Below are 27,730 nucleotides of genomic sequence, written 5' to 3' on the forward strand. Positions count from 1 at the left end.
GGCCCCGGGCCGCACGGCGACTGCGCCGAGGGGGCGGTCTCGCTGCCCTAGCTAAGATGGCGGCCTCCAGCGCCAGGCTCTGAGGCAGCGGGAGCGGTGTAGCGGCTGCCGCCCGCCCGGCCGGCCGGAGGGTGAGGGGTGAGAGCTCCGCTCCGTGCCCCTTCGCCCTTATCGCCGGGAAAGCGCGTTGCTGGTGGGGGCAGGTCCGGGCAGCGCGGGCTCCCCGGCCAGGTAAATCCCAGCGGCGGGGGAGGCGAGGGGGCGGCGGCAGCAGCCCCCGCCTCCTTCCACGGTCCCGGGCGCTGCTCGGGGCCGGGCGGGCGGGCAGGGGGCGCGCCCGGCCCGCGGCGCCGTGCGGGGCGCGGGGTTGGGGCTGGGGCAGCTCTGGCTCTGCCGACCGAGGGCTGATGCTGCCGCCGGCACAGCCCCGCTCCCGCCCCAGCCGTGGGGGCCTGGGGCTGTGAGCCGGCGTCCCCCGGCCCCAGCGCGGTACCTGTCAGCAGCCGCCCCAGCCCTGCCTTCGCTTCCTGTATCCGGGCAGAGGACAGGGCTGGGTTGCTCTCCAGCCTCTGCCCGCCCGGCGCTTCGCTCGGCGTGCCCCGCACCTGATGCGGCTTCTGTAGCCTCCGGGCAGAATTTGTCTTTTTTCTTAGAAGAGCATTGACGTGTCCATTAAGAAAAGACACGGTATTTTCCTTCTCCTGCCTTCAGATCAAAATATACCCGTCAGGAGATGCTTTGGGAAATAATTTATGAAGGGTGGGAGAGATGTGGCAGAGATATGCTCTCACAGAGATGAGATTTGATTTCTTTTTTGAGTGCTAGCAGTATGCCTGAAGAGCATGAGCAGAACTAGATGCACTTTTCAGAAAATCTACCCTTAATGCTTTTATTTTTCCACGAACATTTGATTTCCTTCCATGCATGCTTTTAGCTTGCTTTTTGTTTTCTGAAAGTCAAAACAAGCAGTCATATTGGTTTTCTGTCTGCAATGAGCTGCCAGCAGTCTTTGGGATACATTTTCCTGTGGAGTGAAGCCTGTGCCTTCATCACTGTGCTTCCACTGAGGGCTGAGTTCTGGGCCATAAAAATGTTATCTTAGCACTTCAGTTTGGGAGGGAGGGGTCTTTTTTCTCTTTTCAGCTTGGTGCTGTCAAGCTGAGGGAGTGTTTGAGCATTCTGCTTGGGGGAAAACACAGGCCTAGAAGTTTATTCAGAGACTTCCTGTGAATGCCCTCAATCTCTGCAGTGTCGCTGCTTTTGAAGTTAATGTGATCTGAAATTTGTTTTTTCTTTTTCTCCTGTGCTCTTTCACGAATAAGATGTGTAATGGTTGGAGTAGATGAAATTCAGTAGATAACTCTTTTGTTTTGTGTTACTTAGCACTGGTTAGATAATACTGTGTTTCAGAAAATATTCCTGGTTTTAGAATTTAAGTTCTCTGAAGTTGAAGACTTTTTTTGTTGATTATTAGATTTGTCTGCATAGGCTACTTGCCTGTAGTGAGATCTGTTGAAAAGGAGGAGGCTGATGAAGGGACTGCTAGTGACTTTGAGTTTCATTTTAGGATTGAGTTAGGAAGGTGGTTTCCGAACAGTCTGATGAATAAAATCAAAATAACAGGGCCAGTATTACAGATGTGAAAATTATGCTTGGCTCCAGCCTGCTTCAATTCATGAATGTGCAGCTTGGTCTAATTCTTGCCTATTGTAGGCTGCCAAGTGCCAGAACACTTAACTAGAAGCTACTGGTGCCTTTCTGTTATTACTGACAATTTGTCCACTTGCAGCAAATATCTGAGTGTTTGGAGACAAAGTTGCATTTCTGTCCCTGTGTGGTATAGACTTTCCAGGAACTTTAACCTTGTATTTTAGCCTTGCTGGAGCACATTTTTTGAAAGATGTATTTTGTATGTATTGCTTGCTTCTCTGGGTGTCATGTGGCATTTTTCATAGTTTCCAAACACATACTTGTCCTGAGGGACTGAATCACTTTGTATTTCCAGATTTTAAGTGATATGCTGAGGCTTAGTCTTTAAAGCCAGATCTGTTTTTTGTACTGTGGAGGTGACTTTGCTTTTGACTTGTTTGAAGCTCAGTAGGTGAAACTTACTGACTTAATAATTCTTCTGCTGGCATTCAACCATGTCTTGAAGTGTTAACCTTCAACTCCTTAGCTTCCTGATTTGCTTCCAAAAAACTATTCTTGTGTCAAAAAAATTAACAACTCTCTTGCCTCACTAATAAAACAGAACATTATTCTGAAGAAATATGACAGGATTGCTAAACTATGACTGAAAGGAATACTATTTTTTTTCTTCCTTCCCTTAGTGAGTATATGCTTTTGTTCTGATACTCACCTGTCTAGCTGGTGAATCAGATTGGTTCACTGGTAAAGCAGAATGCTAATATAAATTTAAAAGAAAACCAGAATCTTCCACACTTTTTCTTATCCTTAACACTGATCCTCAGTGAGGGAATGTGTCACCTGGAGGATGGACTCTGATATTGTCACTGTCATTTATGGTAGGAGTAAAGCTGGAATTCTCAGCCTCTTTCTGTCCTGGGGCACTGAAGGTGGGCTTGCTGCTATCACTGAGGCAGGTTGCATGTAGCTTCTTCTAAGGATCTGGTGGATCTTCTCTCTTTCCCCTCTTAGAAAAAGAACTGGGAGTTCTTACACTGCAGATGAAATCTGTTTCCACAGCTAATTAGGCTGTAGTACTTTAGGAGAAGAATACTGTTCAAGGAAGAGGAAAAATTAATGCTTGTTAGAAAGAATCTGTCTGAAGGCAAAATTCTGCCACTTAGTGACCACAGCAATGAAAGAGGAGGCTGAAATGTAGACAGCTAAAACATCTCAGTGCAGGAAAACTCACTTATTTAAATAATGGCTGTAAAGCTACAGAGGTGTAGATGACTAGAAATCAGGGTCCAGACCTTTAAGCTAGCAGGCAGGTGTGTAGAACCACAAAATAACAGAATCTTAGGGATTTTTGGGTGCTTTGCTCTCATTGCTTTCCAGTTGGCTCCTGTTTTTCTGCTCATAGTATGTCTTCTCTCTCTCTCTGAAAAGTCCCACTTGAGCTTGCTATGATTCTCTGTCTCTGTGTAGTAAAGACTTTCCAGGAACTCTTACTAGTGTGCTGGAATAAATTTTAAAACCAAAATCACAGTTTGTTATCTGTGTTTCTCTTCCTCTTTTGCCCAAGAAACTTCAGTTTCTTATCAGCATTTTTTTTACTCCTCCCTGCAGTAGAAAAGAATAATAATCCTGTGTGGGGCTCTGAATCCTACTTTGTTAAACCTTAGTTTAAAAAAGATATTGAGGCTTTGTAATAATAGAGAGATAATATAATCAGGAAAAAAAACTCAATCTGAATTCTGCACTAAACTTTGAACCCGTGTCCAGACTTCTGACTTGATTTAATGAATTGAAGGAAACTTATGTGTAACTACAGCTGTGCCTATTGCTTTGATGTCTGCAAGGTCACAGCTTTTCTTCTGACTCCACAAGTGCTGGTTTGAGACTGACTTGTCTCAGTTTCCTGAAATAGATTGTTTTCCCAGATGGTAGTTTTGTCTAAAGAATGTGAAATCCTGGAAAAGTGGAAAGTGCATACAAGTTGAATATAGATTGTGTAAAAGGTCCCTTTCAACTCAAACTATTATATGCTTCTGTGTAGCTTAAACTCTGAGGCAAGGGGACTCCTGAAAGCAGTTCAGGCCCTTTCGTTTAAAGGGTTGCTATTTCTGGTACATGAGGCACTCAAAAATGTGGTTTCAGCTCTTCCCCTAAAGCTGTTTCTCTGCTATTTACAGTACTACAGGAACCAAATAGGAAAGTATTGTTGAACTTCAGTCCTGTGAAAAAGCTGATTAAAATATCCAGAGGATATTTTGGAGAGTGCTTTCGTTAGGCTCCCAAAAGAAGCTGCAAGTTGTAGACAATACTTTGCCTGCAGAATCCTTGGATTGTTTGACTACAGTCTGTATTCAGCATTCCCGCTCTCAACCAAGAAAATCATGTTTACAAACTGCTGCTTTCAAAGCAGTTTTTGCCTCTGCCCCAATGGAAATAGAACAACTGGGTGTTTCTCTAGTATCAAACCTTTAAAAGCCATCAGTATGGGATATGCAATAGCTGTGCTGCAAAGTATTCAAAATAACCTTTGAAGTTGTGACTTCTCTGCCCCCAGAGCATTAAGATGATTGCTCAAGTTAGTGCCTTATTGTCCTGGGGGCTCTTATGAGTGAGATAACAAATTTTGCTCCATTTTTGTGTTAAGTCAGGCAACTTTTTAAAGGTCTGTTGAATGCAGGAAGAAAAGGTAAAGGTAACAAGAATGTTGTCTTATTTTAGGAAATTAATATATAACTAAGCAGGCCACTATAGCTTACACTGACAATATGGCTAAACTTGATCAATGGTACAGCCTGATGTGTTCTGCAAAGTCAATGGTTATTCTGTCTTAGTGCTAAAATTACAGTGTGTGACACTGTGCACAATACAAGAGAGGTGCCACACTGGTTCTGCTGGAATGAGTGAAGGAAGAGGAATTTCTTGGTTTCTTCTAAAGTAGTGTTGCCTTTGATACGAACTATTTTTTTTTATCTTGTTCTTACTGTGAAATCAAAGACAACCAGTAAATAATTGCTGGGCTTTACCACAGCAGCTCAGAACACTAGGCTATTGTTAGCCATTTCTGTCTGTTAAACTGCTGGAAAATGTGTACAAGAATTAATTGTTGCTGGACTTGAGCATATATTGCCCCTGTGGTAGTCTTCTCAGTGGGAGGGATGGTTGCAATCACTGTCCAGAAGCACAGTGAATAAAGCATGAAAGCTAAATGATTTTAGTGATTTTCATCTTAAAAAAAAAGCAGCCTGGTGAATTTGTTATTGCACTTCAGGTACAATACTTCATGCATCAGTATCCTGATTCTAGTTAGATGCTGGTGTTAAAATTTCTGGAAGCTGCTGGTAGCTCATAAATGAATGCTTCTTAGTTCTGTATTATTAGGAGTAGATATTTGCAACCTTGAGAACATCTTGCTTTAAATACTCTAGAGCAAGTGGAGTTCAGGTCTGGGAGACCTAATAGAGCTGGTCAAAGGAGTCTGGTATTGGTGAAACTGGAATTACAGATAAATAGATCTTTTAATCCTGTACTTAGTAAAGCTAGTCTTGTTATAAGCCTCTTATTTTATTTTTGCTAATACTTTAGTCAATGTCAAGAAAATGGCTTTGAAAGAGGGGCGTGAAGATTGAGGATGTGGGGTGTTGTTCTGAAAGATAACTTTGAAACAAAATTACCAGATCTAAAGTGTGCTACTGTACAGTAAGGTCTGTGTAGTTTGGATAGAGTGTACTGTTTTGATTCTTATCCATGGTAATAATAATAACAGTTCTTAACCCTAGCAAAATGGGAACTTCAGGAGTAATCATAGAATGCTTTGGGTTGGAAAGGACCTTAAAGATGATTCTGAGTTACAACATCGCTGCCATGGGCAAGGAATGCTTTTCACTTGACCAAATAGCTCAAAGCCCCATCCAGCCTGGCCTGGAGCACTTCCAGGGCTGGTGTAATGGAGTATCCAGAGCTTCTCTGGGCCTATTCTGGTCCTCACAATAAAGAATTTAATTCTAACATCTAACCTAAGCCTCCTATCTTTCAGTTTAAAGGTTTAAAGCTGTCGCTCTGTCCTGTCACTACGTGCCCAAAGCCCCTCCCTGGCTTTCTTGTACGTCCCATTAGGTATTGAAAGGCTGCTCTAAGTTCTCCTTGGAGCTGCTTTTCCTCCAGGCTGCACAACCCCAGGTCTTAGCCTGTCTCCGTAGAAGAGGTGCTCCAGCTCCCTCCCTGGCCATCTTTGTGGCTCTCCTCTAGATTCACTGCAGAAGGTGCGCACCACGTCCTTCTTATGTTGGGAGCCCCAGAGCTGGACACAGTACTGCCGGTGGGGTCTCACAAGAGTGGAGCAGAGCAGAATTGTCTCCCTTAGCCTGCAGTTTTCATTGGATGCATCTCAGAATGTGGTTCTGGGCTGTGAGCACACATTGCTGGGCTGTCAAATTTCTCATCAACCAACACTTCCAAGTAACTTTCAAGAACTGCTTTCAAGCCATTCTCCACCGAGCTTGTATTTGTGCTTGGGATGGCCCAGCCCAGCTGCAGGGTCTTGAGTGTGGCCCTGTTGAACTTTGTGAGGTTGGCACAGATCCATCTCTCCCACCTGTCAGAGTCCCTTTCATGTCATCCCTTCCCTCATGCCTGTCGATTGCACCACGCTGCTTGGTGTCATCAGCAAACTTGCAGAGTCCACTGTCCATATCCCTGGCAAAGGTGTTAATGCAGTGCCAGTCTCAGTCTTGACCCCTGAGGAATGCCACTTGTCACTATCTTCACTTTTACATTGAGCCATTGACTGCAACTGCTTGAGTGCAACCCTCTGGACAACTCCCTGTCCAATGCTGTTGAATATCCTGTCCTTTGTTTCCAAAAACTGGCTTTAGAGAATTGAACTTGCCACGAGTCATTGGAATATTAACTCTAAAAATTTGACTCAAACACTGAGTCATTGAAAGATGTAAATACTGCTCTTCTCTCTTCCCAGAGGCAGTACTTCAAGTTTCCTTCAGTAGGTAGTGATGATTGTGCTGGCTCTTCACCTGAGGGAAGGAATTCTAGAGTTCATTTTGAGCAGGTTATCCATTCTTCATGCTCATGACTCCATAACTGCTATAGCCTTTGCTCAGAAAGAAAATAACCTGAAGTCATAGAGGGTAGAAATTAGCAATGAGCTAATGTTGCAGGTTGTCCATCTCAAAATAAGAAATCTTCCTTTGCCCAGTCAAGCAGAGTTAGATGAATGTAAAAGATAATGGGATGTTACTTAACCTTGAGTGGGGTATACTGACTGGGATTGGGTTGCTTGAGAGTTGCTTCAGGCAAGCTGTGTTCTTGCAGACCAGCATTAGTGTGTGGTATTTTGGGGATGCCACTGTGTTATTGGTGTGAACCTGAGGGGTAGTACCAGTCTTCAATCAGTTACAGGGAAGCCTGATTTAACACATTTGAAAATATAGCTAATGCTGTAGCAGTAAATGGAGAGCGACAACTTCACTTTTGTACTTAATCAGGGAATGTCTGCTGAAGTTCCTTGAATATGCAACAACAGCATAGTGAAATAAATGGAAGATTAATTTCCTAACTACTCAACATGCATTTGTTTCAGGCATTGAAAATAATAGTGTTTAGAAGCATTCCTTAGAATTTAGCAACTCCTAAAGCAATGATCTACTTAAGCAATTATGGGGAAGTTTAACTCAATTCCTCTGTGTGTGTGTTTAGGGAATAGATATTCCCTCTGTGTGAAATAAGCATATCATGATGTTAGTGGTGAGATTGCTTAAACTTTTACAGCATAGGAATGGTACTTAGTCAGCTCTTCAGTCATAATGCTTGGCTAGTAAGTTTCTCAACCTCAAGTTCTGATTCAGACTGGGAAACAAACAGTTCTATGTATCCGGATATCTCCTTACTGTTTATTTCAGAATTGCAGTAGAACTTTGATTTAGCTAGAGTTACAGGTAGAGGTTACTCAAATAATTTTATGTAATACAATTTTTGAGAGTAAAGCAGTTTAGAGATGACATAAAATATACTTGAATTTGAATGTGCAAAAGTGCAGTGAAAGTAGAGCGATTGTAATATGGTGAATGTGGCACAACTTACTGGAACCTGGTACTGGTAAGGAATAGCTAGTGTAACAAATGCAGTGGAAAAACTAATAATTCTTGTACAATTTGGTCCACATATTGTTTGATAAACAAGTTTAAAAACCAAGTCTTTTTGTAAAGGCATATCAATGATTGGTGAACTTTGGTTTTAAATAAGAATCCTGAGTGCTAACAGGATGTCTCCTTTGTTTTCAGGTCTTGGCACAGAATGAATATAATTAGAGAAAACAGAGATCTTGCTTGTTTCTACACAACAAAACATTCATGGAGGGGAAAGTAAGTGATTTGAAGTTTGCTAATTTTGGCTTTTTGTTTTTAAAGTTTTGTGTGACATTTTTCCTCTCTGTTACTGGATTTAAGTGCGTATTTTTAACTTCATCCAACTGATGAATGAAAATTGAACTAAAGGCTCCTGCTGCTCAGTGTCTGAACTAAATGTATCTTCACTAGAATCAGTTTGGATTTGTAACACTGTGGTTTAGCTTTCCTCTGCTTTTGTTCCCACACTGCAGTGTGGGTCTGAAATGGACCGTCCGACCTCGTCAGGTTCTGAGCCTCTGAACTAACTATATAAACCACTAAATTTAAGATGGAAATGTTTCTTCTCAGAACAGTTTTATGGAGGAGTAGTGTTTTATGTACTTTAATTCATGAGGATTACTAGTCCACATATACATTTAAGTTGTGTAACAGATTATCTGTTAAACTGCTAACTGAGATAATTTGAAGAATTCTGCTAATAGAAATTAACCTGATTTTAATGGGGGTCTTGGATCTAAAAATGAATTTTTGGTGATGATTCTGTCTGCAAAAGCTTGGGAATGTCTAATAAAATGATGCACTAAGTTATCATAACTGGTATCTGTTATTCTGTGTCTGAAGTCAGCTGTTACAGAACTTGATTTGGTATGTTCACCCACTGTCCCTTTTCACATGCGTAGTGTCTCTGTAGAATGAGTTTTTCCTTACTATCCAAACATCAACATAACAAAGAGAGTGGGTTATCTGCACCTTGGGAACAGGAGAGCTGCTTGATTCTAATGGTTTTATGAAGAGGTATTGTCCAAATCTGTTGTTTGACCAGTAAATTGAAACTGGTTGATTTTTTTTTTGTCTGACCCATTCATTCTATCAAAGACTGGGAGTACTGAGAAGGAAAGGAGAATTCCTCTCATTAAAGAGCCTGAGGCAAGCTCTTGAAGTTATGATCTTGAACCTTGATGGTAATGTTCTGGTACATTTATAGAATTCTTAAAGAACTTCAGGCTAAGTCTAAAGTCTAGAACAGATTTAGTTTAAAAATTCAGTGGTGTGTTAATTCTTTTGTAGTGAGGGGGAAAGAAGTATTTAGTAAGTAGTTGCACCTTGTTTGTTGCAACAGAAGTTTATTTGGGTTTTAGTAATTTTCTATTTGAATTCTCTAGTCCACTCAGTTTGTAGTTATACATTCTCAGTATAATCTATGTATGTATAACATTTAAAAAAAGCAGTAACTGAATGTGTGGTGCTAAATGAGCCTGAATCATTTTGACTACTCATAGAATTAGTCATTTTGAATATGGGCTGTGTGTGTCCATAAAGTATTTTCCAGTAGTGCACATGGTGATGCTCCAGTGTTCTGTAGATCTGTAAAATTAATGAAGGTTTGGTTTTTTTTTTTTTTTGGTGTAGTGGTATGAAATTGATCTGCCAGGTTCATTGTGATTAAAAAGATCTCTCCAGTGCTTTGAAATAACTAGTGAACAGGCCATAGCCTTTTCTTGGGGAAGAGGAGATTTGCTTCAACTCTTCTCCAAACAGCCTGGGATTAGACAGTACTGCAGAGTAGTTTGAGAGATAATTAATAGTAAACTCTTCAAGTCCTGGAGGTATGAATGCCTTTCTTAAATATTTATAGGTGAAGTTATGAACAAGAGTAGGCCACATGTAAGAGCTGACTTCTGTATCTCCTCTGTTCATGAAACAAGACTTGGTTCTTCTGGATTTACCTAGGGAGAGGAAACAAGGGAAATGGCAACTCAGCAAAACTGCTGTTCTATCTTGTGTTCCTTATCCCAGCACATATTAAGAATGCTGGAATAAATTCTTCTTGGATCTTGAAATGTAGGATTGAGCATAAGGGGAGAAAAGGAAGGGGCTATGATGTTTGGAAGCTGATCTTCAGTTATGTGTAATGGTTGCAAATCCTTACTCTGCCACAGAGCACTGTGCAGCTCATAGTAGGCTCAGTAAGTAAACAAAACCTTGAGCAAGTAATAAAGAGCTTTATTACTTGTGATATGCTGTTCTAAAGAACTTAAATGAGTTTTCTTCATAAGTCATATAAAAGACAGAAAAACCTATCTAAATTGTGCAACAAGAGGAGAGGGAACAGTGTGTTTCTTCTTATGCACTAAGGACTGGAGCGTTCCTTGAGAGGCTGAATATAGTGGAATTATTGGCAGCTAGAGTAGCTTCAAACATTCTGCTTCATTACTTCCTTGACTTGCATCTTAAATAAGGAAATTTCAACTATGTAGAAAAACACAGATAGGTTTTGCAAGTATGTTAAGCATCCTTAAGGGGGCCAATCAGTTCAATACAGATGTTCCTAAGCTTTGAAGAAAATAAGCCCTTGTTTTAATTCCTAAAGTAAACTCTGGGCAAGTAAAGCTTCAACTTGCACTGTTTTAATAATAATGGAAATTGGAAGGGTATTAAGTTTGTGAGATTGCCTGACTGCACTGATAGATGCTCTTGACCTTCCTGTTGTAAGGGATATGTGAGAGCTGCTCTGAATATATTTGATGCCCATGCAAAGTTTGGCTTTATGCAGAAATGATGGCTTGTGCTGCAGACCTGTCAAGTGAGAGAGGAGAAAGGACTGCAGCACAAGAATGCAGAGAAGGATGGAAGAAATGATCTGCTGGTTCTTGATGCAGTCTAACATGGCACAAATTCAGATTAATTAAACATCTGGTTGCTAATATCTTTTCCAAGCAAACCCACAGTTTACCCAGAACTGAAACTTAAATTTCTACACTGAATCAGTTTTAATGTGGACAACTAGCCAAAGTATTTTTATTTGGTTCAAGTTCAAGAAAGGCATCCATGTTCAGATGCTATTGCTTTAGTGAGAGAATACTTACTAGTACTGGCTCTGCTTCAGCTTTGGCTTTACTTTTTGGGCCGGATGGCTTCCAGATGGAAGCACCCTAGAACATGGCTTGTGCAAGTAATAAGCTATTATTAATATCTACTCTTTCAAACTCTGCTTAGTTATGTTTCAAAACTTGCAGATTCAGAAATATGTAAAGAGTCTTTGTTCAGGGTACATTTTGGAGATTATCTAGGAAATGAAGCCATGGTAAGGCTTTGATTTTTGCACTTGATGCATCAAAATTCTGTAGCTTTAGCTCACTGCTGCTTGTGTCTGATACACTTGAAACACAAACAACTACCTTGCTCTTCTTTAAGCCCTGTGACAGTTAACATATCTGTGATATCAATGTACAATGACTGCAGCTTTAGTGATATAAGTGTGTCTAGAGTTTGGTAGCTTTGGTTTCCCTCAAGATGGAGAAAATTAGGCTTGGCCATAGTAGTACTTTGACTTGGTACAGTAATGTGAACAGCTGTGTAAGTTGGATTTTGTGTTAAAGCTGTTGGCTGAGACAGCTTCAGATGGATGCTTTAGACTATTGCAGGAATGGCTGGGGTTTTTTTCCTACCTGTTTAGCCTTCTTAAAATTTATTCTGGTCTGGTAGTACCTTTCAGTGCAAGTCCATGAGTCTTTGATCCTGCCTTAGCCAGTAACTTAGGAAAAGGTATGCATAAATAAATCTGTTTAGTAGCATTTAACTTGTACATCCCCTTTATGGATATATAGAACTGAAGAGCTTAGCATGTTATAAGGGTAAACTGCAAGTTACAACAAAGAAAATTCCATATCTGTTTCCTAACAAAAACCTGTGATCTTAACATCATTTTTGCAGTTCAGCATGGGTTTTCCTGTGACTTCTGGAGAAACTTAACATTATTTTGTATTCTAGGTATAAACGAGTCTTTTCAGTTGGAACCCATGCCGTCACCACATACAACCCCAACACACTGGAAGTTACAAATCAGGTAACTGTCATTTTTGAAGCTGAATTTTGACTTATGTCCATTATCCAGAGTGAATAGTGGCATTCAGGCTTAAGAAACCATCTAGTCTGACAAGATCTCAGGAGAGCCAGAAGGTGTGGCAGCTGTGTACAAAAGTACACATAACAGAAGGTCTGTGTGGCCTTTGCTAACTCTACAAATACCCAGTAGGGTTTTGTACTTTTAGGCAATTTCTCTTCATTGGCCAGCAAGTAGCAGTTTGCCTTTGGCTGTGCTGTTCTGAAGGAACCAGGGTAAGTTTGATCACTGCTGAGCTGCGTCCCTGAAGGGAGTCAGGACACTTAGTTACTTTGCACAGTATCAAAGAGGAAGCTCAAGCTTATGCTGTCACCTAGCGTGCTAGCTGTCACATTGTTACAGGGTTATTACAGGTTCTAAGGGGTTTTGAAAGGGGGAGATGTAGCTTTAAAATTACTAACAGTATTACCTAATTATTTTCAATTGTCTAGTGGCCTTATGGAGATATCTGTGGTATTTCTCCTGTTGGAAAAGGACAAGGAACAGAATTTAATCTCACTTTTCGCAAAGGGAGTGGAAAAAAATCTGAGACACTTAAGTTTTCCACAGAGCACAGAACAGAACTCCTTACAGAGGCACTGGTAAGATTTTTATTTTTATTTCCTTCAAGCAAGCAGTAAGTACTCAGTTGCCATTTGTGGTAGTGTATTATGCTTTCTTTCCCTGCATAAAAAGTAGGAAGGCAAGTTTTTTGAGCTGTTATGTTAATGATCTTGATCCAGTGTCACTTGGAGCAAGTACTGCATGATTTCTAAAGAGCGAGTAAAGGTACAAATATTGAATATATTAATTGCAATGGAGTAGTGAGCTTTCTGAGGAGGCTTAATACAAGTCTCATAAAACAGAGTCAGCTTAAATGTAGACTTTCTGGATTGATAGGTTGTCATATTTGCATTCATTCACTGTTAACTTTTTTAAAAACAGAGATTCAGGACAGACTTCTCAGAAGGAAAAATCACAGGACGGGTGAGTGTCTGGCTTACCTGCATCATGTGCCACTTAAGGAAATGATCTAAAGACTCAGGTTTCTGCTTTGTTCATGTATTTTATGCTTGTGCTATATGTGCTACCTAAAATAGCTTTTGTGAATTTGGATCTGAAGTCTTTGAGAAGAGAAAATGGAGTTTGTTCAAAAGCAGTGGGAACCTCTTTACCAGTGGAATATTTGAGCTCATTTTTATTGGCCTGAGCCTTACTCTTGTACATGGACTATGAATGTTACTGTTGAAATACAGGGCTGAGCTATGTGGAGTTCTTATCTGGAGAGGAGAAAAACATTGATTCATGTTAGTCAATGTTTGCTTTACTTAGTAATTAAATATTTTCTGCATAACATCCTGAAAATTTGATGTTTTCTAAAAGGATTTCTATAGGTCAGATTACAGACAAGATTGTCATTCACTGAATTGTGGTAATACAGCAATAAGCAATGCAGTCTACAGAGCTGGACTTCATATTTGTCTTTTGGACATAGACGACAGCAATACTTCAAGTGCTTAAAGTTACTTTAAGTAATTTAAAGTGTTTCATAGAATAAATCTTCAGTCATGAGCATAGTAACACTGCTGGAATATGGGGATCCCCTTTCTCTTATTGTAGTTTAGAACAGACCTCTAACTTTTGCTGGCTAAAGTAAGTTTGTATTTGTAATGGAATGTGACTGCAGGAGATGAAAAAATTTCACTACAGTGCCAAACTTAGCTTAACTTGATTTAATTAGCTGAATAACAGCATTTGGTGTAAATGTTATTTCCTCATCTAACCACAGTGTTCAGAAGTCTGTGAGAAGACCACCTTCTGCAACAAGAGAACTTACTTCCTTTGAGAGTGGCTCTTTTGGGATTATGTTCTTGCTTCAACATGCATTGTTTAAGCTGTGACCTCCTTGTCAATTGTCAACTACAGCTACTTTCTTCATAGTGTTCTTAATATAGACAACAGCATTAAGGGAAATTATGTGATATTTTTAACTTACTAGCTAAGTAGAGAACTACTGCTGTGTAGTAAAATAGTGTGCATAGATGTCTAAAAGTAGCTCTCCCTGCAGAGGTATAATTGCTATAAGCATCACTGGAGTGATACGAGGAAACCTGTGATTCTGGAAGTGACTCCTGGAGGTATTGACCAAATTGATCCTGCAACAAATAAGGTCCTGTGCTCCTATGACTACAGAAATATTGAAGGCTTTGTTGATATTACTGGCTATCAGGGAGGCTTCTGTATCCTCTATGGAGGGTTTAGTAGATTGGTGAGTATGAAATCAAATTATCTTGGTATGGTTCTTAGGATATGTATAGCTGCATATTTAATAATGAAATTTCAACACAGTTGGAGCATACAAGTATGTGCATCTTTGGGAGCCAGTTGTGGGGCCTCATGGCTTAGGGACAGATCCTAAAAGGAAAGTAAATTAGTTAAAACATTTGAGAGGGTGTTGATATGGTTTTTGGTGTGGGGAGTTTTGTATGTGTGTGTATTGCATGTTTAAGAACTAGAAAGGGTGGGATATCTACTTTTTTAGGTAGTCAATATGAATGTAATGTGGATGTGGAATTTCCTGTCATTTCTCAAATTTACAATAGTGTGTTACTAATTTACCTAAGTGATGTAGGGATTCAATTCAGAAATAGATTGATCAGTGATGCCATTGCCTCTTTAGACCTGTGATCTGATTACTTAGCAGCTTTTTGCTTGGGAAATGTTTCAGTGTAATTTTGGTTCTAAAATCATGACAGGGTTTCTGTGTACTGTACTTCAAACAGCTGAAAGGGATGTTTACATTATTAACCATAAATTAATTCCTAGGTATGGCTACCTCAGTCTCTAAAATAGAACTAGAGGAGGGTTTTTATGTCTTTTGTATTGCAGCATGCTTTTCTTTGGCATAAAATTAGCAATGTATAATTGATCCTCTAGAGCTGCCCTTACCTTGAAGATCACCAGCGGTAGCTCCAGTTGCTTTCTCTGCGTCCTCACTCCTGCCAGGCTGTCAGGGTCTGTTGCCAGGGGTGGACAGGCAGGTCATGCAGACCATAATTTTAATGGCACACTAATGTGTAGCAGGGTATCCTTTAGGAATAGGTGCTATAGATTTTCTTTTCAAAGGCAAATGTAAAGTTAATAGTGGATCTCCTGTGTAATAAATGCCTGTCTATACCATGCACTTAGCAAAGGCCAGTCCAGCTACTGTGAACATTCCCTACCATTAGGTATATAGTAGAGGATTTCTATTTCTAGAACTGTCATTTTCTTCAGCTGTGCAATAATTTTCACCTGTTAATTGTTTTTCCTGACAAAATTTGCAGCACCTGTTTGCCTCTGAGCAGAGGGATGAAATTATCAAGAGTGCAATAGACCATGCTGGCAACTTCATAGGCATCTCTCTGCGGATAAGGAAAGAATCCCTAGAATTTGAGCAATACTTGAACCTTCGCTTTGGGAAGTACAGCAATGATGAATCTATAACATCTTTAGCAGAGTTTGTTGTTCAAAAAATAACACCTAGGCACTTGGTAAGGCTGTCAGACTGAACATACTTGGTTCCTATTAAGTACTAAGTATTCTCTTTCCTAGCATGCCTCTCTCTTGTTTTACAAGGAGCCTGTGAAAAGAATACTAGCTCTTACAGAAGCTTGCTTAGTTGAGAGGGATCCAGCTACCTACAACATTGCAACTTTGAAACCTTTAGGCGAGGTAAGGGCATTATTTCTCACTACCACTTCTTCAAATAAAGGCTCTAAAAGAGAAGAGTTGATAGTATATGTAAGCCTTAATTTGTAGATTAGCTAAATAACGTTACTTCATGAATGTGATCTTTGTCCCTTATTTTCAGGTATTTGCAATAGTGTGTGACTGTGAAAACCCCCAGCTTTTCACCATTGAATTCATCAAAGGACAAATTCGAAAATACTCTTCAACAGAAAGGTAACTGGAGCTTCTGTGCATTACAGATCCAAATGGAAGTTACTACTGTAGCACTTCTAGTTCCTCAGCTTCTATAAATTCTGACCCTTGGGAGAGGTTAACTCAAAGCCTTGCTGTTCTAGCAGTTTGCCACTTATAAATCAAGGTTTGTTACAGGAACTAAATCTCTCCCGTTTACCTTCATCCCAACTTTAAACAAATCTCTCCAGAAGTTTTCTGATGAACATGAAAGGGTGTTGGACAGTTAGATACAGTGTTTCTCCTAAGCAATATAGTTCTGTGTATGCTGTACTTGGTTAAGTAGTATGTCTGAAATAAGGGAAGAAAGCACAGTCTAAGTGATATGGAAATGTGAAGGCTGTGAACCCTTTGAGCTCTTTGCTTGAGACAGTCTTAGTTGATTCTATTTAAAACAACCAACAGAACAGTCCCTGAGTGCACTTGCAGTTGTAATACAGTCTAATCCTGCTAAGTGAGGTTTTGCAGAAAGCACAGGGATGAATTGGCTAACAACATGTGTCACTCATTAACAGATAATCTAGAACTGATCCCATTAGTGAAAGGCTGCAGCTGGCTATACTGGGTGTAAGTCAGTTCTCTCCCTATAGTGCATAAAGGAACACTGAAAGTTAGTGGTTTCTTCCAGAGGTGTAGCTGTTTGCAGTAGCATTAGTAAGAGATTCCAGGTATTGCTGCCTTTCATGATGTGATTTTTTTTTTTTTTTACCCCCATTTCTCTTATAATTTGTTTCTTTGGCACCACTTCTCTGATATCAATTGTATTTGTGTGTCATTGTCCCAACCCAGAGATTCTCTTCTGGCTAGCTTGTTGGATGGAGTGAGAGCCTCTGGTAATAGAGATGTCTGTGTGAAAATGACCTCCACACACAAAGGCCAGCGTTGGGGATTACTCAGTATGCCTGTGGATGAGGAAGTAGAGAGCCTTCATCTGAAGTTTTTGGCTGCTCCTCCAAGTAAGCTAATGCTTCTTATGTGGGTCTATAGTGCTCTTTAAAGCATCCATTGAGTCAGGTACTGTACACTTAACTTTTGATATGTCTTTTTCCAGATGGTAACTTTGCAGATGCTGTGTTCAGGTTCAATGCTAACATTTCCTATAGTGGAGTCCTACATGCAGTTACGCAAGATGTAAGAATAGAGCCTTTACCCATCCTTTTAAGATGTTGCTAATGCAGAAAGATATTAATGATTGTTATTTTTTAACCAGGGTCTCTTCTCAGAAAACAAGGAAAAGCTCATTAATAATGCCATAACAGCATTGCTCTCCCAAGAGGGAGATGTTGCAGCATCTAATGCAGAGCTTGAAAGCCAATTCCAAGCAGTAAGACGACTAGTGGCTTCAAAAGCAGGCTTCCTTGCCTTTACTCAGCTTCCAAAGTAAGTGCAAAGTCTCTTCAAGCTTGGAAGTAGAAGATGAAAATAGATCTTGAACTTTTGTTAGTAACTTATGTCTAAAAGTGAGAAATGGAATCCCTTCTGGAAAGAACTTTAAGACTCTGTACATGATGTTTTTCATGTATGAGGCTGCCACCAGGCTTTTGTGCAAATTGAGAATCCCAGGTAATCATTTGCAAGGAAAGCTGATTCTTCCTGTGCTAAATACTCTGTCTTGAGGCAAATACGGTTTAATGATTTTCCCAGTGGAAAAATTTTTAACATGTACCTTCATCTGTCCTTGAAGTAAGCAGTTCTTCAGTCTCAAAGTATGCTGATGTCATTGCTATCTTCAGTTTAACACAAGATAAAATGGTGTTAGGAGGTTGTACTTCTGTAGTCTGTACAGAGTGCTTGGAGTTTGTCTTAAATAACATAAGGAAGCAGAAAAACTGTCTATTGTTCTGAAAATGAAAGATTCTTTGAAATATTTCTGACTAGGAAATATAGAGGAACTATAATATAGAGAATTGCAGGAAGAGTAACAAAAGCACTTTGTCTGAGACCTTCATAAATTTCAGTTTCTCTATAAATAGTATCCTGTAACTACACAGATACATCTTTATTTTGATGAATGTGCATACATCTTTATTTTGATGAATGTGCTTGGCATGTTAACAGTAAAGTCAGTATTTTCCTACCAGGAATCTCAAATTTATGAAAATATCAAGGTACTGGCTTGCTAAATGCAATAGGAGCGGACCCTTCTCGGCCACTGATTAGATTTCATCTTAATTTTAAGATTTTAGTTTCTTCTCTGATCTTAGTGGTTTTGCTTCCCTTTCAAAAGATTTCGAGAACGATTAGGAGTGAAGGTTGTGAAAGCCCTCAAAAGGAACAATGATGGAGTAACCCATGCCTCTATTGACATGCTGTGTGCTCTTATGTGTGTAAGTATTAAATTTCAGTTTCTTTCAATTTGAAATATGTGAACTTCAGGCTTTGAAAGATGTAGAAATAGGGACTGCCATTCAACTTGAAGTGTGTTCAGACATGGAATAACTTGTTATACAGTGATTTCTTGCTGAAATTGAACTGAACTTTTTCTGTATATAGAGAGTGGCTTTTGGATTACAGCTGTTAAGAATTGAGGGTTGAAATGTTCCTTTGTAGTGAATACGTGTTTTTTTATAGCCCATGCATGATGACTATGACTTGAGGCAGGAGCAGTTGAACAAAGCTTCCCTTCTTTCTTCAAAGAAGTTTCTAGAAAATCTACTAGAGAAATTCAATTCCCATGTGGTAAGTCAAATTTTGGAAACAGATTTAAGCTTCTTTAAGTGCCTTTCCTAATTTTAATGAAAATGCTTTTATCATGCTGAGATGTATCTTTGAATGTATTTGCACCTACATTTGAAAATACAGCTCTGTCTGGCACTGAAGTTTGTTCTAATTAAGATTGGATCTTGGCAGGTTAGAACATAGCTGTCAATACCACAGATTTTGAATGTCCTGCAACAAATGTTTGCATGTTTAACGTGAAAACTGGATGTTTCTTGTAAGTAAAAGAATAGTGTAAATTCGAATTTGTGGGATTAAAATAGATAAAAGTATTTTGAGTCTCTAACATGCTTTAGAAACCAATTATTTATTTTACCAGGGTAGTGCCATACTCAGAGTAATGGAATATTCTAAACCCATAGTTTTTGTTTACAGACTATTTTAATGCTATGACAGGGAAGAGCACCTTCAGCATCATGAATACTCTTGGACCACTGTATCTGAGTTACATACCTGTCTTCCTAATTTCAGGATCATGGGACAGGTGCCCTAGTAATTAGTTCACTTCTGGACTTCCTGACATTTGCCCTATGTGCTCCATATAGTGAGACTACTGAGGGGCAGCAGTTTGACATGTTGCTGGAAATGGTGGCATCTAATGGAAGAACACTATTTAAGCTCTTTCAGGTAAGACTTTTCACTAATATTAGAGGCTTCATATAATCAGTGAACATGAAATTTTTCTTGTTTTACTGAAAGATGGATTTGGCTTCAGCTGGTTAGCTGGTTCATGTGCCTAAATCTTTTCTACCTTGGTGAACATTTTAGTGGCCTATTATTTTGCCTTCGGGTATCAGATTGAGGTCATTATTCTATGGTGAATGATATGCCAAATCATTGTAGAATAGACTGCCTAGGACCTGTTTCCAGAAACACAGTAAAATACCACTTGGACTTCAGGATAGATTCAACAGATGCACAGATCTTCCCCTGATTGGCAAGTTTTCTGCCTTTTTGTTTCTTTCTCAGTAAATGAGAGTTAAGAGTCAGAAAACAAGAGTAACATCCTCTTCAGTAATAAACCTGTAAGGATTTTTAGCTATAATATTAATGCCTTCTTACTGTAAAAATCGTATTTTCTTCTGTTTTGATTAGTGTCAACTTGTGTCAGCCGCTTTCCTCAGCATTATTTCAGCTTTTCTGATATATACTGCTGCTCAGTGCCAGGAATTCTGTCTGGGAGTTGCATGAGAGATGCTTGTTCAAAGATATAGGGTAGGAACTCTTCTTAAGGCTAGCTCTCACCAAACTGAATTGGAGGTAGAACAGCCATGTATAGATAAGGAAACTGAATCACAGATGATCTAATCTTCAGTTTTTACACTTGGATAATTTTTTTGTTAACATTTTGTTCTAGCACCCTTCCATGGCAATTGTGAAAGGAGCAGGTTTGGTGATGAAGGCAATAATAGAGGTGAGATTTTATCAATGTTAGCTGGGATAGCATGCAAAATATGTATTGTCTATTTTGGAAGTGCAATTGCTTACCAAGAGAAGTTTGTTATATTAGTTTCTCAAAATGAGGAGTAGGGAGGGGAGGTTGGAAGCGAGGATCAGAGCACCTGCTTAATTGTGAGTGGTTTAATGTAGCAACTTGCTTTGTCTTACACTTGGGGGTTTGGAAAGCATGTGAGTTGGGGCATTAGGTAGTGCCTTGCATGTCTTCATACTGCAGTCAAGATTTGGCTGTAAATGTTGTACTTAGCTCAGCCACATAGCTCAGAGCCACCAGACTTGTGCATGTTGGAGGGTCCTTCAAGGAGGAAAGGTCATATTTCCTGGGATGCATTGCCAGATGGAACGGGACTGGGGTTAGTAAGCAGTAGTGTCCCAGAGCAGACTAGTGATGTCAGCCTCTGTTCTTGCTTTGGCTTAAAGTTTCCATACCACATAATGTATGGGCCAAGTCCATACTTTTCAAGAATTCCTCATGATTGTTGCAAGGTGACCTTGCTAACTGACTCTTGACATTTCCTGGGTTGAAATTCAGGGCTTAAGTTAGTGCCTCATTGTATCACAATGGCTTATGCATCTGAAATCCGTCTAGTACTTTCTTGGAATGGAAGTGAATGAACACTTGAAATAGAGATATTCCAAATCTTCACATTTCCATCTATGTACTTGATAACGTTAGCTGAAAGTTACTATGCTGTTTATTAAAAGTCCTGTAATTTAGATGAGTAAAGGTGTTGCAAAACCTTTTTCTTATTCATTGCAACTAATGTGTCTTGAGTGAGTGGCAGTCTTACCCATGTGGCTGTCTAAACTGAACAGCAGCCATTAATCTTAAGTGGTTACTGTCAGCAAAAGTCAAGCAACAAGCAATTATGTGTGGCTGCCATTCTCTGTTTTATCCTAATTTATAATTGCAGTGTGAAAATGGTACTGCTACTGCAAACCTCCTGATGTATGATGGGAGACAGGCATCCTGCCCTCTTCAGTTACTGTCCTCATGGATGCAACTACCAGTTATCTGGTCCATGGCTTTACTACAGCATTGAGCAGTTGCTGCTCAGAACTTTCACTTAAAACCTATCATACTCTAGCTTCTGGTTTTTGAATATTAGTTGGTATAATTGATGGTCAAGAAGGCCTTGGAACTTTAGACTGAGATAAAAGCAGCTTAACTAAGATTCTTTCCTTAGTAATAATCTTGCCCTATTTCCAAAGGAAGGAGACAAAGAGATTGCTACCAAAATGCAAGATCTTGCCCTCAGTGAAGGTGCCTTACCTCGTCACTTGCACACTGCTATGTTTACAATAAGCACAGATCAGAGGATGCTTACAAATAGGTATGTCCATCTCACTTGATATATCATGTTTAAAAAAAAATTTCTAAGTAATGGCCTAGCAAACATTGGGAGGTCAAGGAAGAAAAGTTGCAGTTCTTCAGGAGAATATTTTCTTTAGCAGCTCGTAGGTTTTAGTAGGACAAGCTTCAGCTGTGATTGCAGCAACTTAATAAACCCTTGATTAGTTTTTTGTTAATGTGGGTTTGGGCTGGTTACTTGTTAATGGCTCAAGTTTTGATTTTTATTTCTTTTAATTCATGGAAAGAAAAGGCAAGTAGAATGTTTGGAACTTGTAAAAAAGTTTCAACTTGTACTGTACAACTGTATAAAAATGGGTGTGCACATCTCAGGCATCTTGCATGCAGTTAGGATCACCCATCCTATCTGAGAGAGAAGTTTCCTCACAGAAGTTATTCCCTGAAACAACAGTCAGTAGAACTTGTGATCTCTGAGGGTTTACTGTGGAGGATGAGTGATGATTCAATTAATTCCACCCAAATACAAGATTATGGAAGCTTTAGCTGTGAATTGCTGAAGTGCTTAGAGTTGCTAAGGAATGTAGGGACAAGTGGAGCTTGTTGCCACTGTGTGTCATCCAGGAGAGAGCGGGTATAAAACCATCTGTCATGCTAGTTCTGTTTGGTGCTACTACTTACAATGTGCTTGTAGCAATGCTTCAGTTCAGTGCAGTAGAATCCTAGTGACAAATGTTGGCAGAAGGAATCAGTTGGCATAGAAGGCAGGCTCCCAGAAAGGATTTTCTAGTCAATAACTGGTTTTAAGAACTTCAAGTAGGAGCATTTAGTAGTTCTTGATGACTTCTAGCCTCTTAACTTTAGCTATAAGTTAAGGTTGGCTGTATAAACTTACACTTGGTTATTAGATGTTTCTGCTCTATTGCTCAAGTGTTCTTTGAGGTCTAGATCAAAAAGCATGTGCTGCTGCTGTTCCACTAACTTCACTGGAACTTCTTAGAGGCAACACTTTAAAGCATGCTAAGCATATCCTTGAACAATGTAATGCTTTGTGCTCACTCAAGAGTGCGAAGCTCTTTCTCATCTTCATTTCATCAGCATGGTAAGGGTGACAGTTTAGTGGTTTAAAAATCTGTTTAAAGTACTAACTTGCAGTTAATTTCAATGGCTTTTTCAGGCAGTTAAGTAGACATTTGGTTGGCCTCTGGACAGCTGAGAACAAAACTGCTATGAATTTGTTGAAACGTATTTTGGTAAGTAAAAACAAAATATGGAGTAGCAAAAAAATAAAATATGAAAGCTTGCAGTGTCCAAGTTGGGACAGTCTATATAGTAAACATATTCCCTTTTTCCTTCCAGGGGAAGGTCTTGTCTGGGAAATCAGCAGTCTAGCAGCTGCTAATGAAAAGATACTGATGAGGTTCAAAGCATCTCATACTCTAAAAATTTTGTTACTTTGCTGACACTTTTTAAGATACTTTGACACAAAACTTAAACATAAGGTGTCTTGACTTCTTTTTCTTGATTAAAATGGGGACACATTGTAAGCACGTCTCTAGTCTCTAATGCTTTCTTGTGCCAATAAGAAATTAAAGTATCGGGAGTTCTGTCCATGCTTTCATGCCTTGCTTGTCCAACTTTGTTTGCTTGTAACTTGGTTAAATCTATATGTTGTTAGTTCATATGCTGATCGTTCATATGTTCTTTCACCCTTACAGCCTCTTGAATGCTTCTTGCTTAAGTTACTTCAGTGAAGTTAGTTCAATAAGTAGTGTTGTAAGAAATGATCTATCTCTTAAATTACTAGATTTTAATTTCAAAATAGCATTTCCTTCATTTTTGGCAGAGCAAACTGTCCTGATCTTGAACACTATCTTATGGAAAGCTTAGTCAAAAAAGACTCTCATCTCTAATGTCACATGTAGTATTTAGTCCATATCAGAGGATATGGATGGATTCTAGTATTATTCATCTCTCTGTGTTGCTCTGGGATCAAGTCTTTTCTTCCTGCGTTCTTTAGGTGCATTAAGAGTGCTGCTTTAAGAAAAGGGGTATAGCCAAGAGTTCTGCTGCACTGAAGCCAATAATATGTCTCTGTTAAGCAATTCTGTTGAGGATGGTGGCATTTTACTGCTCACAACAAAAAAGAAATGCTGGAGCTTTATATACCTACTTTAGAGTAGAATATAAATTGGAATCCCTGATTTAAAGAAATTGTGTTATTGCCTAAAGTGTTGGTTTCTGTTAATTAGCCACATGTGTGTTTACACTGGTTTTAAATGTTTTTAGCCACCAGGTTTGCTGGCATACCTTGACAGTGCTGATCCTGTTCCTGAAAAAGATGCTGACAGAATGCATGTTAGAGATAACTTAAAAATTGCAACTGTAAGTAATTGTAGTTATCTTTCCTATTCCATTATAGAGATGTATTGTCTTAGTGACTTTTGTAATACTGACACTTGTCTGCTGCATTGACCTGCAGCAAAGATAACCCACAACTAAGTGATTTGTTTTATTCTGCAGGATCAGTATGGCAAGTTCAATAAAGTGCCAGAGTGGCAGAGACTGGCTGGAAAAGCTGCAAAAGAAGTTGAAAAATTTGCCAAAGAGAAGGTGGATCTGGTCTTGATGCACTGGAGAGATCGAATGGGCATAGCTCAAAAAGAGGTAAAAGTATTTGAAAGTCTTTGTTAGAGTAACTTGACTAAGTCACTGTTGAATGTCAGAACACACACTGAAATAGTAAAGAATTGTTTTGATTTGAGAGTTCTCCTTCCTTTTAGCAAACTCTCTAGTGCTTACTATTTTTGGGTTAGAAATAGGATCCAGGGAGAATGTAAATCAGGCAAATGAATTCCTTCAGCATATGTATTAGGCATTTTGCCAACTGTATCAAACTGCAGTACCGCTTATATGCATTTCTTGTAAGATGATTATAGAGGAGAAAATTCCTTGAAATGTGGCAAAACCAGTTTTTGAGGTATACTTAAAAGAAGTGGAATATTCTTTGCATTCAAAATTATATACTTTACACCAGTGATAATTTAGCTATGGAACCTTCTTGAAGAATCATAGAATAACCTGGGTTGGAAGGGACCTTAAACGCCATCAAGTTCTATTTCCCCTGCCATGGACACCACCTTGGGATTCACTTGAATATAGGTATCTCAGTGCTTGAAGGGCAACACAAGACTGTACCTAAGGTCATGGTTAAGACCAAAGTCATAAAAAACTATTTTGGTCTGATATTGTAAGAGGAGAGCTTAAGCATTGCTCGAGTCTGTTGGTCTCCTTTTTCTTTTAGTTTTATTGCCATGTTCGACAGGACAAACTCTTTAAATTATGAGGTGTTTCCCTTAACTTTCTTTACTATATTGACTAAGCTTGTTTTTATGCATTCTGGAAGTGAAACAATCTGTTGTGCATCCAAGGAAGGATGAAAAGCATGATGCAGAGTTTGAAAATGCCTGTCTTTGTACTTGTTCTGATATAGCAATAAGCTTTAACTTACAAAAATCTAGCTCAAGTTTGATGTAGAGTGTGGTGCAGAAGTTTGACAATAATATTTGAGAAATAATGGTGAATTAGGTTCAAAACAGGAGAAATGAAGAAATGTGAAAAACAATGGAAGGTCAAATTGCACTTTAAACAACTTGTCTAGATACTGAGTTTAAAGAATCATTTCTGTGTGGAGTTCTGAGCTGTATCATTTCACAGCAAATGTGTGCAAGTGTAGCTTGGAAGATGTAGTAGCAAGTTTGGTGTTACCACTTTAAATTACTTCAGTGACTCTGGGGTGTTAAATGTATTTTTCTTTTTCTTCCAATTTTTCTTCATAATCAGGACAGAAACAATATGGTGAGTCTGTATATCTCTTGTCACTTGCGTGGACTCTGTTGCTCAGACTTCTGCTTGCATGTGATACCTCATGTAGATGATAACAGTGATTTCATGCTTCATCAAAATAGGGAATCTTTCAGTGACCAAGTCAGGCTTGGTTTTGTTTTTGTGACTTCCTCTACTTCTTCCCTTTCAAGGGCAAAACATTTTTCATGTGAGTTTTCACCTCCATCAGCTTTGGAGCTGATTACCTATGGTGGTGGGAATTTAGCTTTTCTCAGGGATAACTTGCTTCTAAACAAATGATGTGTCAAACAGCTGAAAGTTTCTCTGGCATGATTTAACTTGGTGCAAATAACACTTGTGAAAGTCTCTTGCTGCTACTCACTAGAAAAGGAGACATTATTAATCAGGCTTAACTTATGGTATGGTTTTTGAAGGAGTGTAAAAAATGTAGCCTTTTATTTTAAAAGGGAAAAATGGGAGACATCTGCCTCTACTGACTTATGAAATTTGGTTGTTTTGCAGAACATGATTCAAAAACCAGTGATATTAAGGAAACGGCGCCAAAGGATAAAAATAGAAGCAAACTGGGATCTCTTTTATTACAGGTGAAAATACTAAAGTTAATACAGGTTCTTAGCTGGCTGGGTATTTTTGTTAATATCTTCTGAGTTTCTGTGACTTTGAATTTCTGCCTGCCTTGAAACAGTGCAAGTGTTTTGTAACAGCTACTTACTAAAAACACCTGAAGCTATACTTAAAGATTTCACTTGTGTTTGGGCAAAGGAGGAATTTAGAAAGCTTCTGAAATATTATCAAACTACATATCTTTTTCCCCTTTAACCAAAAGGAAGAGTAAATAACAAACTGCAGGTGCAAATCTGCATGGTACTGAAGGCCAAGTGAAGTAGCACTGGAAAGTACTGTAGTTTGATGGTACCCGTAAGCTACTCAAGGTGTTGTAACTTGAACTGGAAAAACATGAGCTTAAAGCAGGGCAAGAGAAAGCACATGCATACTGGATTTCAAATAGTGCCACAGGTCCTAAAGGCAGTTTGCTTACCTGTGAGTTCTTACAGCTGTCAGAGTTTACAAGGGGAGGGGCTTCTATCTGAAAAAAATATATCTCTTTGGCTAGAGCCATTGTGTTAGACTAATAAAGCTTGGCTTGGCTAACAAACGATGTAAGCAAGCTTGGGGAATTCCATAAACCTAACTACTTGATGTTTCTAAATGTCAAATACAGTTTCATGAAAGGTAGATTACTTTGTTCCTAAACATTTGGTACTAAAGTCCATTCTCAGTCTTTGGATCTAAAGGCTGTGTTGGTAACTGCTACTAAAGAATGTCCACTGACTGTTTTGTGACGTTTAAGACATCAACTTCTATTTTACTGCATAAGCTATTTTTTAATGTTGTTGTTGGTTTAAAACACGGCATGTCTGCTGCTCTGTATTGTTTACCTGTAGCCCTTACTGGCTTACAGTGAATCACTTGCATGTTTCCTTGTCATCAACTACATGCAGATGGCAAACTGACCCCTAAGGGATGGCACAGGCATGCTTTAGTCTAGGCTGGCCTCCATGGCTATCAAAACAGTATTCAAGTGAACAACTGTAATTACTGTAGCAACCTGGAGACCACTGCTCTCTGCCTTCTAATTAAGGTCCATTAAATGCTAACAGTCTCCCCTAGCTTGCCAGCTGAATCTTGTCTGCTTTTCAGATAATGCTTTGAGGGGTTTAAACTATGTAACTTCTTTCTTAGATTTGTTCAGGATCATGCTAGATCAAACTTGATTTGGAACTTCAAAACACGGGAAGAACTGAGAGATACTCTCGAGTCTGAGATGAGAGCATTTAATATTGACAGAGAACTTGGTAGTGCTAATGTTATCTCATGGAACCACCAGGAGTTTGAGGTAAATGACCTATGACAAGACAAACTGCATCTGTAAAGTATCACTTGAAATACCACTTCTGTCTCTTATTCTACAAGTGAATCTTGTGTTGATGATCTCTGACTGCAAGCTAGGTTTTTTTAGGGGTTATGGGATCAACTGCTAAGGCTTGAATCAGTGAACAGGTACTACTGTCCAGTGTCACTGGCAAAACAGAAGCTTCTTTAACCCAACAAATGGTGCTGTAGAGATTAAACTTTTATCAGAACCCGTGGTGTATTCTTGAATTAAGACAAGAGTTAGTCCTTGCACTGTTGTCCAGATAAAGTCAAACTTGTTTTTGAGTGTGTTCTATCAGAATTGTTTTGGGTAGTTTCAGAAGTCACTTCTTCCTGATAACAAGTTTGTCTTTATTTCCTTCATGCTTCAATAATCCTGTATCTGTTAAATACTGGCTTGCCAAATCATGAATAGGTTATGGGGCCAAAACATGTTGCATTGTAAATTATAGCAGTATGGTCCTGATTGGCTTTCTCAAGACATGTGCTAATAAACACTTCCTGTACTGTTCTCTTATCTCTAGAATTGTTGTGGTTCCACACAAAAATGTGGTTTTAATTAATGTGTAACACTAAAGCAAAGCAAGGCCACCC

At 39.2% G+C, this 27,730-nt stretch overlaps 1 protein-coding gene across 2 annotated transcripts in view; it reads left to right on the plus strand.

The window, feature by feature from the left end:
* The window catches only part of DNAJC13 (DnaJ heat shock protein family (Hsp40) member C13), a 56,297-nt gene continuing 28,567 nt past the window's right edge, over window positions 1–27,730 (plus strand). The window contains exons 1-23 of one of the 2 annotated variants that reach the window (XR_001333385.3): window positions 1–231; window positions 7,938–8,018; window positions 11,775–11,850; window positions 12,339–12,488; window positions 12,832–12,873; window positions 13,955–14,155; window positions 15,213–15,419; window positions 15,505–15,600; window positions 15,740–15,831; window positions 16,639–16,805; window positions 16,901–16,980; window positions 17,060–17,229; window positions 18,077–18,176; window positions 18,421–18,528; window positions 19,039–19,194; window positions 19,925–19,981; window positions 21,238–21,359; window positions 22,512–22,587; window positions 23,624–23,719; window positions 23,858–24,001; window positions 25,178–25,192; window positions 25,703–25,785; window positions 26,945–27,098. Coding sequence is in view for 1 of the 2 variants with exons in the window: in XM_014273954.3 (XP_014129429.2) it covers window positions 7,951–8,018; window positions 11,775–11,850; window positions 12,339–12,488; window positions 12,832–12,873; window positions 13,955–14,155; window positions 15,213–15,419; window positions 15,505–15,600; window positions 15,740–15,831; window positions 16,639–16,805; window positions 16,901–16,980; window positions 17,060–17,229; window positions 18,077–18,176; window positions 18,421–18,528; window positions 19,039–19,194; window positions 19,925–19,981; window positions 21,238–21,359; window positions 22,512–22,587; window positions 23,624–23,719; window positions 23,858–24,001; window positions 25,178–25,192; window positions 25,703–25,785; window positions 26,945–27,098 (2,460 nt within the window). In the remaining variant the exon portion in view is untranslated. The remainder of the gene's footprint in view (window positions 232–7,937; window positions 8,019–11,774; window positions 11,851–12,338; window positions 12,489–12,831; window positions 12,874–13,954; window positions 14,156–15,212; window positions 15,420–15,504; window positions 15,601–15,739; window positions 15,832–16,638; window positions 16,806–16,900; window positions 16,981–17,059; window positions 17,230–18,076; window positions 18,177–18,420; window positions 18,529–19,038; window positions 19,195–19,924; window positions 19,982–21,237; window positions 21,360–22,511; window positions 22,588–23,623; window positions 23,720–23,857; window positions 24,002–25,177; window positions 25,193–25,702; window positions 25,786–26,944; window positions 27,099–27,730) is intronic. The other variant, XM_014273954.3, reaches the window with a different exon arrangement.

This window comes from Zonotrichia albicollis, chromosome 1, assembly GCF_047830755.1.
Source record: "Zonotrichia albicollis isolate bZonAlb1 chromosome 1, bZonAlb1.hap1, whole genome shotgun sequence".
NCBI classification, from domain to species: Eukaryota; Metazoa; Chordata; class Aves; order Passeriformes; family Passerellidae; genus Zonotrichia; species Zonotrichia albicollis.